This window comes from Eucyclogobius newberryi, unplaced genomic scaffold, assembly GCF_026437365.1.
Source record: "Eucyclogobius newberryi isolate DKJ021-1_F unplaced genomic scaffold, fEucNew1.0.hap1 SCAF_18, whole genome shotgun sequence".
Lineage (NCBI taxonomy): Eukaryota > Metazoa > Chordata > Actinopteri > Gobiiformes > Gobiidae > Eucyclogobius > Eucyclogobius newberryi.
The window spans coordinates 15,494,391-15,512,070 of NW_027315812.1; the positions used below are offsets into that span (position 1 = coordinate 15,494,391).

At 38.1% G+C, this 17,680-nt stretch overlaps 1 protein-coding gene across 5 annotated transcripts in view; it reads right to left on the reverse strand.

Annotated features, from left to right (window-relative positions):
• The window catches only part of tpk1 (thiamin pyrophosphokinase 1), a 68,245-nt gene that overhangs the window by 46,732 nt on the left and 3,833 nt on the right, over window positions 1-17,680 (reverse strand). For all 5 annotated transcript variants that reach the window (XR_011927713.1, XR_011927712.1, XM_072450664.1 and 2 more), the window contains exons 2-4: window positions 16,097-16,181; window positions 11,896-11,970; window positions 3,417-3,486 (exon numbers count right to left, since the gene is read on the reverse strand). Coding sequence is in view for 3 of the 5 variants with exons in the window: in XM_072450664.1 (XP_072306765.1) it covers window positions 3,417-3,486; window positions 11,896-11,970; window positions 16,097-16,139 (188 nt within the window). In the remaining 2 variants the exon portion in view is untranslated. The remainder of the gene's footprint in view (window positions 1-3,416; window positions 3,487-11,895; window positions 11,971-16,096; window positions 16,182-17,680) is intronic.

The window sequence follows — 17,680 nt, forward strand, 5'->3', positions numbered from 1 at the left end:
TGATATTTACAATAAAGTTTTCCTTGTTAATGTATGAACAAATTGTACAGTTCAAAATCTTAACCTAACTTTATCTGTTAGTACGTAATCTTTTAGCCAAAAATTGACTTGAAAGTTGTATTTTTTTGGAATATAAAGTATTCTGTCCTCAAAATGCTGGAAAAAAACCATGCAGTGTGTTTCTGCATTTTAGTGGTAATTTTGAATAAATACAGTTCATCCTTGCACTATGAAAGATAAGGCCATTAAGTTTGATGGGAGAAATGATACTCTCCTTTAACTTTGAGACACTTGTGTGAAGTGCACTGTCAGCAGCTTTCAGGGACATTGACAGCTTAGGGTCTTTATTTCTATCCTGTCTTTTCTGTCCGCAAGGTGCACCATCTGACACATAGAGGACACGTGAAAAAACGAGCATGTTTAGAGGCGGAGACAAGTATATCAATCACTAGCCACTTAAGATGTATTCAACCCAACATTAAAATTTGGACCATTAATCATAGAAACATTAGGGCTTCATGTAATTAAACGCAAATAACAAACATATTTTTTTTAAATGACTGCCACAGCCACATAAAACAGTAGCATATTAAAATCAAAAAGGACTTAGTTTTGTGTCGATAATTCTCACTATTATTATTGTTTTAGTTTATACAATAATATACTTCACCTGAGTAATCATGATTATTGACACTTCCCTGAAACTCGATTTTGATACTAAGAAAAATGTGATACAAAACACACATTTTTAGACAATAGAATGTAATTTTCAGAGCAAGATAATTGTAGTTTCTTTAATATTACCATGTGGACTAAATTGCCCCTTTTATGCTGGTTCCACTAACCACTGGTTCCATTAACTTTCTATTTTCTATTCAATCATCATAGTTTTGATTTAAAACTTTTTGATAGATTTTGTTTCTTTCTTTAAAAAAAAAAAAAAGTTACATTATGTCCTTCTCTTCCACTTATAAGACATTTCTGTGGATTAATTGCTGTGTTACACAAGAAGTGTATCTCCACATCAGTGTCCCATGATTGACAGCTCATTTCACTGCAGCTAGCGAAAAAGAAATCCAAGTATCTTTTGAAAAGCCGAAGAATGATGCTTATTATCCTGTAGATGGCTGTCCGAAGTTACGTTAGTATTTTATTGATGTCGCATAAAATCTTTTTCCATGTCTCCCAAGTTTTTAAAATTCTCTATCCATCTGGTTTGGCACTGGTTTCATCCCATATTGACAAAAATTGGTACACTGGCTCTACTTCTGTCCGTGCAGCATTTTCCATGAAGCAAAAAACTAAATCATGTTAACTTTACTCTTAGTTTAGGCTCCGTTCATTTCTTTTGAAACTGCACATAAATATAGCATGTGCCATAATTCATGTAAGGATCATGGCAAAATGTATAAGATAAGATAAGATAAGATAATCCTTTGTTGTCCCACATGGGAAAATGTCATTGTTGCAACGCAGGTAGATACAGAGGAAAAGAACAGATCACTTATAGGAAGTTTGAAAAACACTCTCAGTAGAAGATCTCTTATAAACAAAAACTCCTATAGACAAAACCTCCCATTACCCAACAAGGGATGGAGGGGAAAAATAATAAAGATAAAAATAAATAAATACCATTGCATGTGATCACGACAGTAATTGCACATGAATATGTGTCACGACAGTAATTGCACATGAATATGTGTCATGACAGTAATTGCACATGAATATGCGTCACGACAGTAATTGCACATGAATTGCACATGAATATGATGGAATTGCACATGGTTAAGTCAGTATTGCGAGTGTTCAGGACTAACAGTGTTTGTTTGTCTGACAGCAGCAGGAAGGAATATAGCACATGTAATAAAAACATTCATAAAATTACTCAAAAGGTCACCTTCTCACAAATGATGGTCAGTGCAAAAAACAGCTCTAGCGATTATTCATCCATGTCCTCCTCCTTCTCCTCCACCTCCTTCTCCTCCACCTCCTTCTCCTCCACCACCTCCTTCTCCTCCTCCTCATCCACCTCCTTCCCCTTCTCCTCCTCATCCACCTCCTCCTTCCCCTTCTCCTCCTTCCCCTTCTCCTCCTCCTCTTCATCTCCTCCTCATCCACCTTCTCCACCTCCTCCTCATCCACCTCCTCCTCCTCCTCCAACTCCTCCTACTCCTCAACCTCCTCCTCATCAAACTCCTCCTCAAACTCCTCCACCACCTCCTCCTCCACATTGCGTTCTAACAGTAGCAATGGTACAAACAGATGTATGTAAACCAGAATGATAGTCAGAGGCAAACCTGAACAGGTTTTCTATTTCATAACACAGAAAACAAGCAAAATAGAGGGCCCAGGGACTGACTTTCTTTAACATGACACCAGTGGTTAGAATAAAACATAAGAACATTTCATTGTTGATGGGTTAGAAATAGAAAAAAATGGGGCACCTTTTCTTTGCAAAGCAAAATCAAGAAATTGTAGTTGAAATGCTGTCAAACATGAGAAACAAGAGAAAACTGACAATAACACAGGCTAATTAGGCCATTTTAATACCAGTACCAGTAGCCTCCAGGTGAATATTTGATCATATCCCTCCATAGAATTTGGCAAGGCAAGGCAAGGCAAGTTTATTTGTAGAGCACATTTCATACACAAGGCATTTGGATATCATTACATCCCTACTTTTTGAAAAGTTCTGGTCAGCAGTGGTTATTATCTCAAATGGTTTTACTACAAATTGGCATATTGCATTACAACTGCAACCTAATTGCTGACAATGTTCATTAATATGCAAATTATACTAATACTAATTACAAACTAAAACTGTGGAATAAAATAAAAGTCAAAAAAATAAAACAAAGTCAAAATATAAATCCATTTGAAATATATATTTAAAAGGGATGTTGACACAGGGATGTTGCTTATGGGTCATTGTTGAAACCATATTAAAGAAGTTAAAGAAGCCTAATATTTGTACAGTAGTGCAAAATGTGAAAATCTGTATTTGGGGAGAATTCATTTTATTGTATTGTATTTTAGAAAAGGGGTGGGGCTAAATACATTTTTACTTCCTTCCACTCGCTTTTCGGACACTTAAGGAGAGATAGAAAACGCTCTCAGTCTGTTGTTTCACTTAACTGGATGACATGTATTTTATCTTATATTTGCTTTGTTGTTATTGTTTTTCTTCTCCTCCATTTTTCCAAATAAATGCATTTATTCATTTCATACTAATGATTAAAAAACTGTGAATCCATCAGAATATGTATGGTTGCTAAAATTAACATTGGAAAACTACATTATTATAGTGTGTTGCATAAGGGTCTAATATAATGTTGTTTATTTATGAGACAAATACACTGTGGAAATAATGTCTATTGAAGACATAAATATCACAAACAATTCCAGTGTGTGCGCACCTGTCGCGGCATCCATCGGTGATGTTGTAGAGGTGATTGGCAGCTCCATCAGCACAGGCCTTTAACAGCGCTGAACAGAGAAACATCAGCACTTTATGAGACACGCCGAGACGTTTGGTAGAGACACACATTAGAATTGAACATTGCTATGGCTACAAACGTTCTTGTTTTGCACCCTAATCTGACGCATGCAGGTACAGCTCCGACAGGTGTAATTTTCTCCCCATATCTAAATAATACCATGCCACTGCCCCTTTTAAATAGTTTTTACAAAGCTTTAAAGCAGACATGAAACACCATTCTGATTTTTTTAGTGAAATGATACAAAAATGCCATATCACATCCTGGACAGCCTCTCCAATGTCTCTGAGTTACATGCGGCTCAATTTTAAGCCAAATTAATTTAGGAACTCACGCACTACAACTAATTTCAATCAAGTCAATCAAATGTATTTACAAAGCACATTTTTAAAAACAACCACGGTAAAGTTTTATACACACAATATTTAAACAATACACATTTGAAGAAAAAAAAAGATTAAGGTTCAACAAGAGACCATGGTATCTGCTCAAACAATGTTAAATGCCAGTGACAAAAATAAATCTTAAGCAACGATTTAAAATGCTCAATAGATTGTGCCGCTCTAAAGTGGAGAGCTGCGATTAAGAATGCTCGGTCCTCCCAGACCTCAGGGCTCTGGCATGAGGATCGAGCAGCTCAGACTAATAAAGTGGAGGAGTGCCAATAAGACATTTAAAGACAAACACCAAAACCTTAAAATTTAGTCTAAAATGGACTGGAAGCCAATGAGTAGCTAACACTAAGCTAAGAGGTTACGCACTGGAGCTTTTTGGTTGACAGCAGAGTTTTTTCACCCCCTGAAGACGGCGAAGAGATTGATGTACAAAGCGTTTAAGTAATCAAGTCTTGATGTAATAAAGGCATGGATAGCTTTCTCAAAAACACAAGCACGGAGATAGGCCTTCATTTTCTTCAGGGTTTTAATGTGGAAGTCTATGTCTAAGTCTATGGTCACTCCAAGTTTTCGCACAGAGGCCAATGGCAGTATTTTCTTTCAAATTTTACACATCTTTTTGTAACCTGCAATATGTTAAACTTCAGGGACGGATTTATTTGCCCAGTTTTGATTACGACAGCTAGGCTAAATTAAAGAGCACTTTCCTTAACATTAAGAAGACAAAAACAACAAAGCAATTAGTTGGCGTGCATCAAACAGTTTTTCAAGTTTTCTTCTAAATCAGATGCAAACTATTTGCTAATACATGCACTTTTGTGGCCTCTATACTATTCAAATTGAGACAGCAGATTATTTTAGGAGCTCTTTTCTGTGTGCAGCTGGAGAGGTGCAAAGTGAGAACTTCAAAGAACAAGCTGCCTGGTTTTCTTTAAAAAGAAACCAAGGTCTTTACAAAATAGACAACGCAGGCTCCAACACGTCCAAATTCGAGTTTCCATGACCCTAACTATTTCAGACTATGACATCACACAAAGGAAAGTGGAAAAAGTTAGTTCTACTTCTTGGAGTACAGACACATGAAAAATAAACACACATCGTGTTTTATTACCGGAAATGTGTGAAGTCATCTATTCAAATAGACAGACATGAATTTCAACTTGTTTGTCACAACAGAATAAGAGTAGATCTGTTTCATTTCACATAAATATGAATCACTTCACTTGGCCTACGCTGCGACTGTCGGACACATTTACCTTATACATTATTTTCCTTTGAAAAGTTATTATCTGTAAACAGTGTTTGATTTGTATAAGAGACATATCCTCATGCATTTCCAATCTGTTTGATTTAAACTTGGACAAAGTGAAGTTCAATGTGCTTTCAGGACTTCTGTGAAGTTGTCATACAGGGGTGTTTGTAAGGATGAAATCTTATTGCCCACCCCAATTACTAAGAGTTACCTTCTTACCAGGTTATCTCTTATTTTTTGATCATCAGAACGCATTCTGATTCAGTGTTTGCATTTTTGAGCCCAGTGTTGTGTCTGCATAAGAACCAACACAGTATTGGAAATGTGTAGTAATCTACCCATCACTATTGATGTATATTGATGGTAAATACAAATTTAAAAATGATTTATAATAATATACACCAAATTATGACAAAAAATGGAAACATACATCATATTCATTACTTCTTTTGTTTAACATTTATTTATTCCCCAAAAATATTAACTTTGAGTGTTAAATTCTCAAAGTTATCACATTAAAAAAATTGGCGGCACCCCAGTGAAGAAAATCTGTTGAAGTGACTGCAAATAAACATTCTTTAAATTCTTTTACAAGACCATTTATTTAATGCAAACAGACTATACCTTGTTAATCATAATATAATACTGTACATTTAGGTGTTGTAAAACTTGCTGTAATCCATTCTAGTACTAAGAGGGCGCACATCGTCAGCTAAAATGAAAGTTACAAATGTAACTATGGTTGTTTGAACCCCAGATGAACGCCAGAGGCGGTGCACTAATTAAGTGCTAAAACAACGCCTCTGGCGTTTAGTAGGGATGAAATAGAACTATCATGGCACAAAATAAGGGAAAATCTGGGGTAGGCTGTGGGCCATCATAGAAATAATATGATAATGTATAATTATTTCACTTAGCGGCTCTTAAAAATGCATCTATCTAGTAAGTATCTACACATATATGCTCTTGCACTGCTGTTTATTTATGTTTAGTTGATGCACTGGTCCATTTTGGAACTTCCTGCAACTCACTGTGTTATGAATAAGGGGCAAAGTATCTGCAAATATGAATGTGCAATTTGTATTTTTTCTTACATTCATCTCACAAATCACTGACCTAAATCTTACAAACCTTAAGTTCTGAACACCGACTTTTCCAAGTTACATGTAATAATCATTCTGTCCCATAAAAGGGGGCATTTTCCTTGGTGTGCCCATTGGCGAGCACTTAAAATGTCATAACGCGATGGAAGGATGTAAATAAAACACTTATACCGAGCGCTCTCATATTCAGGAGCCACACCACCTGCTGTTGGTGTTGCACGTCTGGAGATGATTAGAATGTAAATGACTCATTATCTCTTGCCTCTGTGCAAAGGCTGGCAAACTTTTCACAGGGAAACTTCTCCACACAAGCACAAGCTTCTCTTTAGGCTTTGAATTGACAGACTGAGGAGATATCGGTGATGATCTGAGTCTAAACAAAAGCGGGGGGAAAAATATCCAGTAAGGAGGGTTGGGTAACTTCGGTCTGTCAATCTTTTTGTGAGCTGTATTTAGATAGAGGAGGACCAATAAAAGCAGAGGGGGATGTAAATCCAGTGAAGCCTACCAAGCTTCCAGTGAAATTATGCTAAGTCAAATAATATTGTTTGTCATTCCAGAAAGTAAGTTAATATATCAGCTACAACAATCATACCAGTACCAAGCGTGAATAATACATGTTGTGTATGTGGAAGGGCATCTAGCATTAACCCATGTCATTTCAATATGGAAATAGTTATCTGATTGCCCTTGAAGTGAGTTTAGTGAACTATTCATGGGTCCGAAGTGACGTCACACACTCTACTACTTACTACTGCCATCTTGAGGACGACAGTAGCATGTTGCACTTTGGGCTGTGCCAATAAAAAGTCTCAAAACAAAGGATTTATCTTCTGTAACATCTCTAAATGTATTACTGTCATCTGAGCACTGAGCTGTTTGTTTCAGGTAGTTAATTGCTGCTGGCTAATGCTAGTTTGCATATTATTGTGTGGCTGTGCTAATGAACCTAACCTAATTGCAGTTTTAACAAACCTCATTTCCAACTGTCCTGGTGTTATGTTTTAGGATCAGACAGTCACTCACCAGCACACAAAGTCCATGTTCTTGAAAGCTTTGAGGGATTGAAGAAAAGAAAGTTTGGATGTAAATGTCTGTATTTTTATAGAAAGCTCTTTTCCAATGTTCTTTCGAGTCTGTTTAGTCTAGTTAACAATTACAATAATCAAAAATACAATTACCGATAGGTACAATAATTCGATTAATCTTTGCAGCCCCAGCAATGATTAAAAGTATGTATTGCTTATGTTCAGTAAATTAAAATTGAAAAAATAAAAAGTAATACGAGTAAAAATAAAAAAAAATCAATATGGAGGGGACAAAACGGCGTGATACATTTTGTGTCACATCGCTTAGCCCTAACATTTGTTCGCTCACAAATTCTAACAGCCAGATAAAATGGTCTATTTATTTGTACTCCCTCCAGCCTTGCATCCAGGTAAACCCCTTACACTTGAAAAAGACATAAACATACAGAGAGGTGTCTTACAGCAGGTGACAGTGTGATGTGACAGGAGGAGAGCGGGGACGGCAGCCAGTCAGAGGCGATGACCTTGTAAATAAACCCTCCATCATAATCCTTCCCCGCGGGCGCTGCTACTCACTTGTCCCGTCTCTCAGTCCTCTATGACAGATACATCCGCTATAGTAAGTCAACCCCGAACCTGTCATTTCACATCATTTTTAATCATCTTCACTGCATGGGCATTTTCAAATAATGGATCCTGATTGGTTGTTTTGGGTGGCTGCATTAATACCTGTCATACCGGGGCGCTATAGAGGCAGAGGTCACGCGGTCAAACGAAGCAATGAAATTAGTATTATACTTATTAGAATCCCTCCATAGCTTCCATTTCCATTTATTCCTGCACCTCTGGGTCTCCATCCATAAGTCAACGCCTGTCCATGGGGAACCAGCTCTATCCTGCTGCCTTGACTGATATATAGGACTTTATTTCACAGTCTAGTTTATGGATTGGTTTGTCTTGATCAGTTTAAGCTTCTAACCTTATGAGGGCAAAGGTAATTCATTGAATACTAATCTTCACTCAAAGCAAAAAAACATGTTTACATATGCATAATTACCACAAATGTGATGTAGAGAAGTGTAGAATTGAAGTCACCAAACAACAAATAATATCTGAAAAGGCAACTACAGTGCTTTCAAACATTTAGTGGCATTGTCAGCTAAAGTACACTAAAATTCTCGGTTTAGTTTTTTAATGTGGTTGTTGGTTGTTGGAACGAACACTGACAACTTTGTGACGCCCTGTGATAAGATTTCAAAATAACTACTGTAAGTTAATTTAAAACTATGCAGTTTTGCACGAATAATAAAACAATATTCAAATATCAATTAAAAAGACAAATAAAATGACTGATTCATGCAAAGTTGATTTCTAGCATACAAATAAACGTTGCGATTAAATCATGTTGTGCAAAGCATGCATCTTGATGTGATATTCTAATGACGCATCAGTCTGTTGTGCTGCTCCATTTGTCACGTACTCAAAGTGTTACACAACCACACAGCTCTTGATTGCGGACAGACACTTGACTAGCTAATGGGCGATGCTCGCAAACTTAAATTTTAGCAGCTGCTATAGATCAGCGTGATGAGACTTGGCACTTGAGGAACAGCGGATTCTTTGGAGCCATTGTTGATTATTTTATCGAACTGCCGGCTTGTGTTGCATGTAAGTAAGTAAATGGCTGATTGACTGCGTTGTTGATTGAGCGCGTCATGGGCTGACTATTTGAGCAAGTGGGTGCCAGCTTTCTCCGCGCACCTGCGAATGTCTTTGATCTGAACTTCCTGCGTGTGCGCTCCCGCTGCTGTGGCTGTCCCAGAGGTAATCACGGTGGCCCAGGGGTAGCAGCACGCACACAGGCTGGGGTGGAAGTCTGGCTGGGTGGAGTCCTGGTTTATGTCTCCAGGTGGGATAAGCATCTGGAGACCAGGGAGAGTGCCCACTAACACCCTGGTGGCTCAGCGCTGACATCTGCTAATCCCATAAACAAGATTAAAAATATATTGACAGGGAAGCAGTGGATAGGCGGCATGTGGGTGGCTCAAATTGTCTACTTCTTTTATTTTGCATTTCTCTTTGTATTCTTTTCAGTAGACAAAGCATAAAATGTGCAATTTAAGACAACAGTAAGGATTAAGACACACTAATATCTCCCCACTTTTATATAATATAAAGAATTTAGTTTGATTGCAGTAGATTGGAGAAAGAGATGCAGGTGTAGATGAATCAAAAATCTGCTATCCTCGTTTTGACAAAATGATGATAGCATATGAATAGGATATTTGTGATGATGTAAACAAAACTTTCTTCCTGTCCCGTGTGCATCACAGCCAAGAGCAAAACTAATCATCAAAGCTCTTTCATTTCTGACATTCACAGCACAGTATTTCTTATGGCACATCAAACCTCCCAAATTCACTCTCAAACCTATTTTCGCCTATGTTTCCTCAACTAAAAGTGTACAGATCTGTCAGTATCAGGCCTCAACCCAGTGTCACACTACATTTCATGCGTTCGTTTATCTCGTATGCAGTGTGTGGAGCCTCTTGGCTGGGGCAACTCAATCCTATGCTGGCAACGCACTTTTGCAATTCTTTTTCCATCTTACATAAAAATATTGAAAGGGATATAGATTTTACGATATTAATAAAACATGTATTCCCCTATGTTCCCCCTATGCGCTGTTGCTATTGCTGTAAAATAGGAAAAATAGGGATCTTGAACTCATAGCGATGTGTACTATCCACACAGGGCTGGCAAATCTATTACAGGTATTATGGGGAGATGGTTTTCTTTAATAAAAGTACATAATTTAAGTTTCCCAGTGCTGTGCAACCAAAGGCTGTGCTACCAAACCATTTATCTCAGGTCAGCAGACAGCCTTCTGTGTTTTTTCAGATAAGATGATTGCATTGTGTGGCGTTAGACTCTTTCCAAGGTCTTTTAAAGAAAACGTGTCCAGGTATGAGGCTGTGTTTTGAAGGAGCTGCATTGCCTCCTGGTATATGCTGTGATGATAAGAAAATCAAAGAGCCACAGCGTTAAAATTCAATCTAACTCTGCTTTTAATTGGACTATACCTTCAACATTTTAGGGACTTTTTGTCTCTGATAAAGCATTATTTCAGATAGTATTAGCAAATTAGAGCAGAATGTAGTTTTTTGTAAATTACTTTTTTTGTATGGTCCAAAAGTCTATAATGATATATTATAATATGAATAGGAACATTTATCTAAATATATAGTTCAAATATGCACAAAAACAGGGCAGAAAACACAATAAGTTTTTTTTCCCATACACTTTACTAGACTGGACAGGAGAGTGTGAACTGGGGTATGAGAGAGAAGGGAGGACCTGCAATAAAAAGTTGGAGTTGGGATTCAAACTCACGACACTGCGACCAGCTGCACTTGGAGCCTGGCATACGTGTGCTGTGTCTTAACCACTCGGTCACTAGGCAGCACCAGGAACACACTATTTCTACCTCAAAAATCATAAAGAAAGCCTCAAAGGGGAAAAAAACTCTCTCAAAGATTTGTTTAAGGCTTCAATTTAACATTTTCTTCAGATTATTATTATTTTTTTATATGTATTTTAAGTTTTCATGCATATTTTCCTAAATGTAAATAAGTTCATATACTGCCCTCCTTGTGTGATCCACAGTGGCCATGCAGCCGTCTGTGATCCACTGGTTTGTTTCTATCGACCGCATCAGTCCCCTGCTGCGAGGAGTGGACTCTTCCTACAACTGCATATTATTTACCAGCCAATTATCTTCAGAGAACGAAAGGACACTTCAATGAGGCCCGCTGGAGTGACTGCAGCTGCTACCTGCCGCTAAATGTGCTCTCACCAACACAAAATGTCACTGTTAAAAGCAATTTGCACCATGAATATGGAAAGTGGTCTGGCCCTGGACAGCTTTAATTATAAGCTTTAAACGGCTGAAGGATGTATAGAAAAATAATATCAAGACTTTGACAGGCTGAAATTGACCTAAAATAACGTTTCTTTGGTGTATACAATGTTCACTCATGATGCACAGCCACTTTGAGCGATGTTCAATTGCTTGTTGGTGAATGCGTAAATGAAAAATATGTTGAAAATCAAACCAAGAAACAGAATGCTTATTTAATTGCTGTCAAATGTTCAAGCTTTTAAAACTATGTAGAACACAAGTGGAGGGCATGAGAACTGCTTTTGCCGGTGCATTGTAGAGAAATTTAAACCAAGCTTCAAAACATTGGTTCAAGTTGATTAGCTGCGTATTTAAGGCAATGCGAGTTCTGAATCTGAAGCAGAATTTTAAATGAAAGGATTTGAATCGAGTCAGGTGAATGGGCTGCAATTAATGATTATTTTAGTAGTTGACTATTCAACAGATTATTTCTTTTGTACACTGAGAATATTTTCAAATGGATTGTATAATTGTATGCGTTATAGTTCATATAATGATTACAATGATCAAAATACAACTATTATTTTTTTTTCATAGTTGACTAGACTAGTCAATTACTGTTTGCAGCCCTATCTGTTTTTTTAACAGAGGAGCTACATGGATTAAGACAAGATTCTTATATCTGGGGTAAATATATAACCATATATTGATATGCGTACCTTTATTCCACAGGATGTGCAGGTAGTCCTTATCAATGGGTTGGTTGAGAATGATCAGGGAAATCTTCTGCTTACCTGTGAACAGAGAAACACAACATCAATACAGCTCAATGATGACTAAGACACAAAGGGTTCCAAATGAAATAAACTACAGTATCCTCACAGGACCACACAGCTTGCCCACGAGTGATTTAATGAGGTCTCGTTCCATATGTCAGGTTAACAATTTAAAATTAAGGGTATTCAAGATTTTGTGTAATTCTGACACCAAACTAACTTGATGTGTTCTGTATAATTGTACTTTCAGAGCCTTTGTGTACTTCTGGCATCAAAATCTCATCCAGGCTCATTCGAAAACGTTGACCGTGGACGTGTGCGACTGCTACAGTGGGTGACAAAAGTACAAAAACCCTTGTGAAAATGACATGGAAAATAACCTGTCATCCTATAGCCCTCGTGATTGCACTCCTTTTGTTTTTGCTGTCAGCGGCAACTCCATGCTTCACTGTCAAGCCCGTGTCCCAGGGTGCATCATTTCACAAATCTATTTCGCTCCCTCTTTCAACCCCCCCATCCATCTTCCTCTTAGCTTTTCTCCTTTTGCTCGGCTGCTAATGCAAATCCCCTGACTAATACTTTAAAGTTGTCATTTTTCTATCTGCGGGAGTTGGGGAAAAACATAATGGAAAACTCAGCATTGGTGAAGTAAAAAACACAGCGGCAACAAAAGCCTTAATGGACCAGAGACTAAAGCCGGAGATGCTTTCCTTTTGCCTGCACACGACAATTTGATTTCATGCTGATTTATCACTCCCTATCTCTATCCTTATGAATGATTGATAATCCATTTCAAAAAGATGTTGGCAAGACAAAATGGCATATGCTACTTTAAAAACACTTTATAATTCCTTCCCAATGTGCTCTTCTAAACTGTGTTTATGCAAATGTCTAATCAGCATGGTACATTTAAAACAGGCTTGTAGCAGTTTTGACACATTAGAAATATGGTAGAAGGCCAAAAAAGCAACAGCATGCCATTCCCCTAGTAAAATGTGAAGCATCTTGTGAGGGGGAAAGGAGTTTAGCGAGGCTTGGCTCCAAAAGTGCATAAAATATTGCCCTGCATGGTGGTGACTTTGTTGCTTCACCAAGCTTGATGCTGTTATAAAGTTCACATCACTGGAAGGTCATTTCTAATGTGAAAGTCAACCCCAGTGTGGTAAAAGCAAAGCGAGGAGAGAAGGGGACAAGGAGGCAACACAGGGGAAAGAAAACGAGGGAGTAAGGAGAGGAGGAGGAGATTTGTCAGTCTTGTCTCTTAATTGGCCGGAGGTGTACGCAGAACAAAAGACAGAACCAACCAGCCGTGACTCCTCGTATTACCCTTTGCTATTGCCCCACTCACCTGCCCCCCGTGAACAACACACACGCATTAGGTGCCCGAGGAGCAGAAATGGCCTTATCGTGTGTCCTGCTCAAAAAAATGTCACCTTGGGGACTGTTTAAAAGGCCAAGCAACATAAAGACCACAAACACACCCTTAGAGGAGAGTCAGGGAGTCACAGGCTTGGCACAAATTCAGGGCAATTTGAGCAGAAAATGTTTGTATTTCATATGAAGTCTATAGATCTATCAGGGATCATTACTGGAAAAGAAATGACAAGACCACTGATTATAGGATTTAAAATGATTTATTTGCTATTCTCATTACAGAAGCATGTAATATGCTGACAGACATGAGTAGAATCTATAAAAGTATGGTTATTTACTGGAATTATTTGTAAATTTTACCGAGACTAGCTGAGCTGTAGACCTGGAAGTGACTCATCATGTTGATTTGTTACCAGTCCACACACATTCCTGGAAAAGGCATTTATAATTAAAATGTTGGAATTTAAAATGCCAACTGTGCACACTGGGGATTTAAACATGTAGACATCCAGGGGCTGTTTTTACATCCTCCGTCTAGAGTCTAGATAAGCATTTCCTGCAAAAGAGACACATTAAAGGAACCACACAAAAATGATTCGAAATGATTTTCATGATGTTTCTACACTGGGGTTTAGGTATATTAATGAGGTAGACAGCTCAGATCATCTCTTCACCGTGGAACCTGGTGTGATTATGCAGAAGTAGGAATGTTCCTGAAAGTTGTTCAAGCCAGAAAATAAGTAAAATAAAGTAGAAGGAATTTGAGCAAGTTTGACAAGAGCAACAACAAATCAGCCGTAAACAACATGTGATTCAAGAGTGGACTGGAGTGAGGGCTGGTTTGAGTGGTCCAATCTCGACATACAGAAGAAAAGTTTGTTGGTCAAACTGTCAATTCTTGTATTAAATATTCCCTGTGTACATCTTCTGAAGGAGAGTACCCTACAGATATGCTATAAATGATCAGCATTTTTTAAATTACAAGCGCTTTTATAGCTCAAAAACATTGAGCGGAAAGTGCCTTTGACCCGATGTATTTGCGTGGAAGATTATTTACACACTCCATTGAACATAATAAATCTATCTTTTGAAAAATAAACAGACTGAGAGTGTGCCCTGTATGACTAACAGATTTATTTCAGTGGCTACTTGACCAGTTCTGCCGTCTCCAACTGATGCTGGCCTTTGTGTTGTATTGATTTCTGCATTGTACGAGCTTAGGAAATCACACCAACTCTACGTTCCCGTAAACATGTTCACAGACGCAAAGTAAATAGTCTTTTTAGTTAAATGAGTTGTTTTTCATAAGCACTGAACCTGTGCGCAATGTACAAAGAAGAAAAATGCCCCATTTATCTACCGGTATATTGTGATTATGAAAGGTAAAATGCAACACAATCCATTTTTACTATTTTGATGTGCAATTAAGTCAAATATGACACTGGTAATGTATTAAGATAATCTAACTTTAAAGACAAACATTTTAAGTCAAAAGCCACTATTGACAAAGTATGAGCGGACAATTGATGTAGTTATTTTTTTCAAGACAACTTCACTCAGGCAAACAGAAAATACTATAAAAGGTAATATGTATAAAATTGTACAAAAAGTTAATTGCAAAGAAGAATCTTGCTGTTACACGGCGGGCATCACACACAGAATGGATTCGTCGGAGTAACTGATTGTCTACACTGCAGGTCAAACTGTTCCGATCTTTGTAGGTTAACTTCACACAGACAGCAAATGTGAGCCCTGACCTATAAGAACTGGCAATGACAGCAAGAGCTAGCTCCCTTTTCTAATTATACCTCAATTAGTTAATATGTTCTACTATTTCCAGAGGTCTAACAATACAACCAGCAGATCTCTAGACCTGTAGTTGAGCAATAGTAACACTTGAGATCTGTATAGAATAGAGAGGTTACATTAGGTTGCATTACATTACATTACGTTACGGTTGGTTGGTTACATTAGTCAACCTTTAGTCACCTATATTGCCATCTTTACAACGAGTTTATTTATCAGACAAATGCAAAATATCTGTTAAATGATCACAAAAATCTCCCCTTAACATTTACAATGGTATCTAAATTCCAATGTATTGCCCACCACTAGAAGTAAATTCTAAATTCCTTGCGCTGACCCCAAGACTGATCATCACTGAATTATTAAAGGATGCATATTACATAGAAAGAAAAAGTTAAGAGGGAAGATTTGTATTTGAAAACACAAATAAAATACCTTCAGTTGTTAGGAAACATAACATATGTTGAGGTGAGAAACCACAAAGACAGTTTAAGAAAGACAAATGTGGTGAAAACATTTATAGTTTATCTTACCTACATATTTTAGACTTTGTTATGTTAGAGATGTTATGCAATAAAATATATTTAGCTTGCACATGCTTATGTAAAGAGCCCAAAGGCAAGTGCAATTCATAAAAGTATTGAATGAAGTGCTGTTTTGAAAGTGCTTGTGATTTGTTTTGGAGTTTTATTTCCCCACAGACAATTTATGTGTGTCAGAGGGAGTGGGAGAAAGAAAAAGAGTAGACTAAGTGTGACAGTGATACAGGAACGAATATGTTTTGATAGAATGTGCATCGCTATGTTTGTTTCCCAGTTTTCAGGGAGTCTCTCGGGGATGTAATGTAGCTGGTCTTTTTTACCGCGGAATTTTGAGACAAGTGTTCAGTGTGTTCAGGTGTGTGTGTGTGTTTTGGTGTTGGTTTCTGTTTGGACAATGGGAATGATTGTTTGACAGACAGTACCTGTGGGGAGCAAGCAGTCCAAAGGTGTCAACCCTTCATCCATGGCCCAGATCTACAGGAGCCTGCCTTCAATCAGCAATCTCACCTGGAAAAGAGGAGACAAGCTGCTGTTACTGCCATGCTTTGGATTTCACTTTCAGCCCAAAACAGAACTATACAATAATCGTTCAATCTACAGGAACAGTGATTAATGTGACAATCACAATCACAACACCACTAGGTTAAAATTATTCTTACAACGCTGCCTATGGCCTATGACCTACAGCTGTACTGCTCATTTCAGCAGTCTGTCCGGCTTAAACAGTGGCAGAGCAAACCCGACCATCAAACAGCACTTGGGTGACCTGAGCTCTTCTGCAAAAGCCAAAATTATAAATCTTGGGGTGACGATTGATGGGGATATGTCCCTTGAACATCATTCAAAACGACTCATCGAGAACTGTTTTTATCCCGTTGAGCAACTTTTCAAAGCTTAGATCTATGGTATCTAAAAAATAACTTGAGGGGATGCTTTCGTCTCCTCTCGGTTAGACTACTGCAACAGCCTCGTCACCTGCCTCAATAAGAAAGAGTTAGCTCGTCTGCAGTATGTCCAAAATTCAGCTGCAAGGCTCCTGGCTCGTACAAACAGACAAGCCATCTGTTCTAAAGTGGACCTGATTTGTATCGGGTCCACTTCAAAATCTTGGTTTTGACCTTTCAGGCACTACATGGGCAAGCGTCTGTGTATATAACTGACCTGATCAAACCCTATTGCTCGTCCAGGAGCTTCAGGTCTTCTGGACAGAATTTGCTGATGGTCCCTCAAACTTGTGTTAAACTTGAGGGCACACTGACTTTGGAATGATCTTCCTCTCTTCCAGAGTTTTTTGGACTCAGTGGATGTCTTTTAAAAACATCTAAAGACTCACTTTTTCAAACAAGCATTTTAGCCTCACTGGCCAAGCTCAAATTTGTCTGCATATTGTTGTAAGTTTTACTTACTTACCTTACTTACTTAACTTACTTAACTTACTTAACTTACTTAACTTACTTAACTTACTTAACTTACTTAACTTACTTAACTTACTTAATTTACTTAACTTACTTAACTTACTTAACTTACTTAACTTACTTAACTTACTTAACTTACTTAGCAATCATCTCAAAATGGGTTGAAGCTGAAAAGACGAATTTTTCGTCGGGGGGGGGGGGGGGGGTGAACCTACATTTTGTCTTTTTGTTGCTTTGAAGCTTCAATACATTGTTGTGGCAGTAATTGTTTTGAAATGCTAAAAAACTCTCAGCAACGAGCATTAGGCCAACATTAGGCGGCGAGTGCGTACGGGGGAGCACGGTGCGCTGTGGCCAGCGTGGGGAGCGGGGCGGGCGTCGCCGTCGCCAACGCGGCTGGTGCAGAAAAGTTGGAAAAGCTTTTTTGCAGTAAGACGCGGCGCAGCAAATGATCAAGAGATTTGGCTATAGTAACATGCCTACGCACTGACCGGAAGAAGGACCAACACAAACCCGCATGAGGTTTTGGCCAATCATAGAAGACGTGAGATTCTCACTGAGACAAAAGCGCGTGTTCTGCTTCTGTCATTC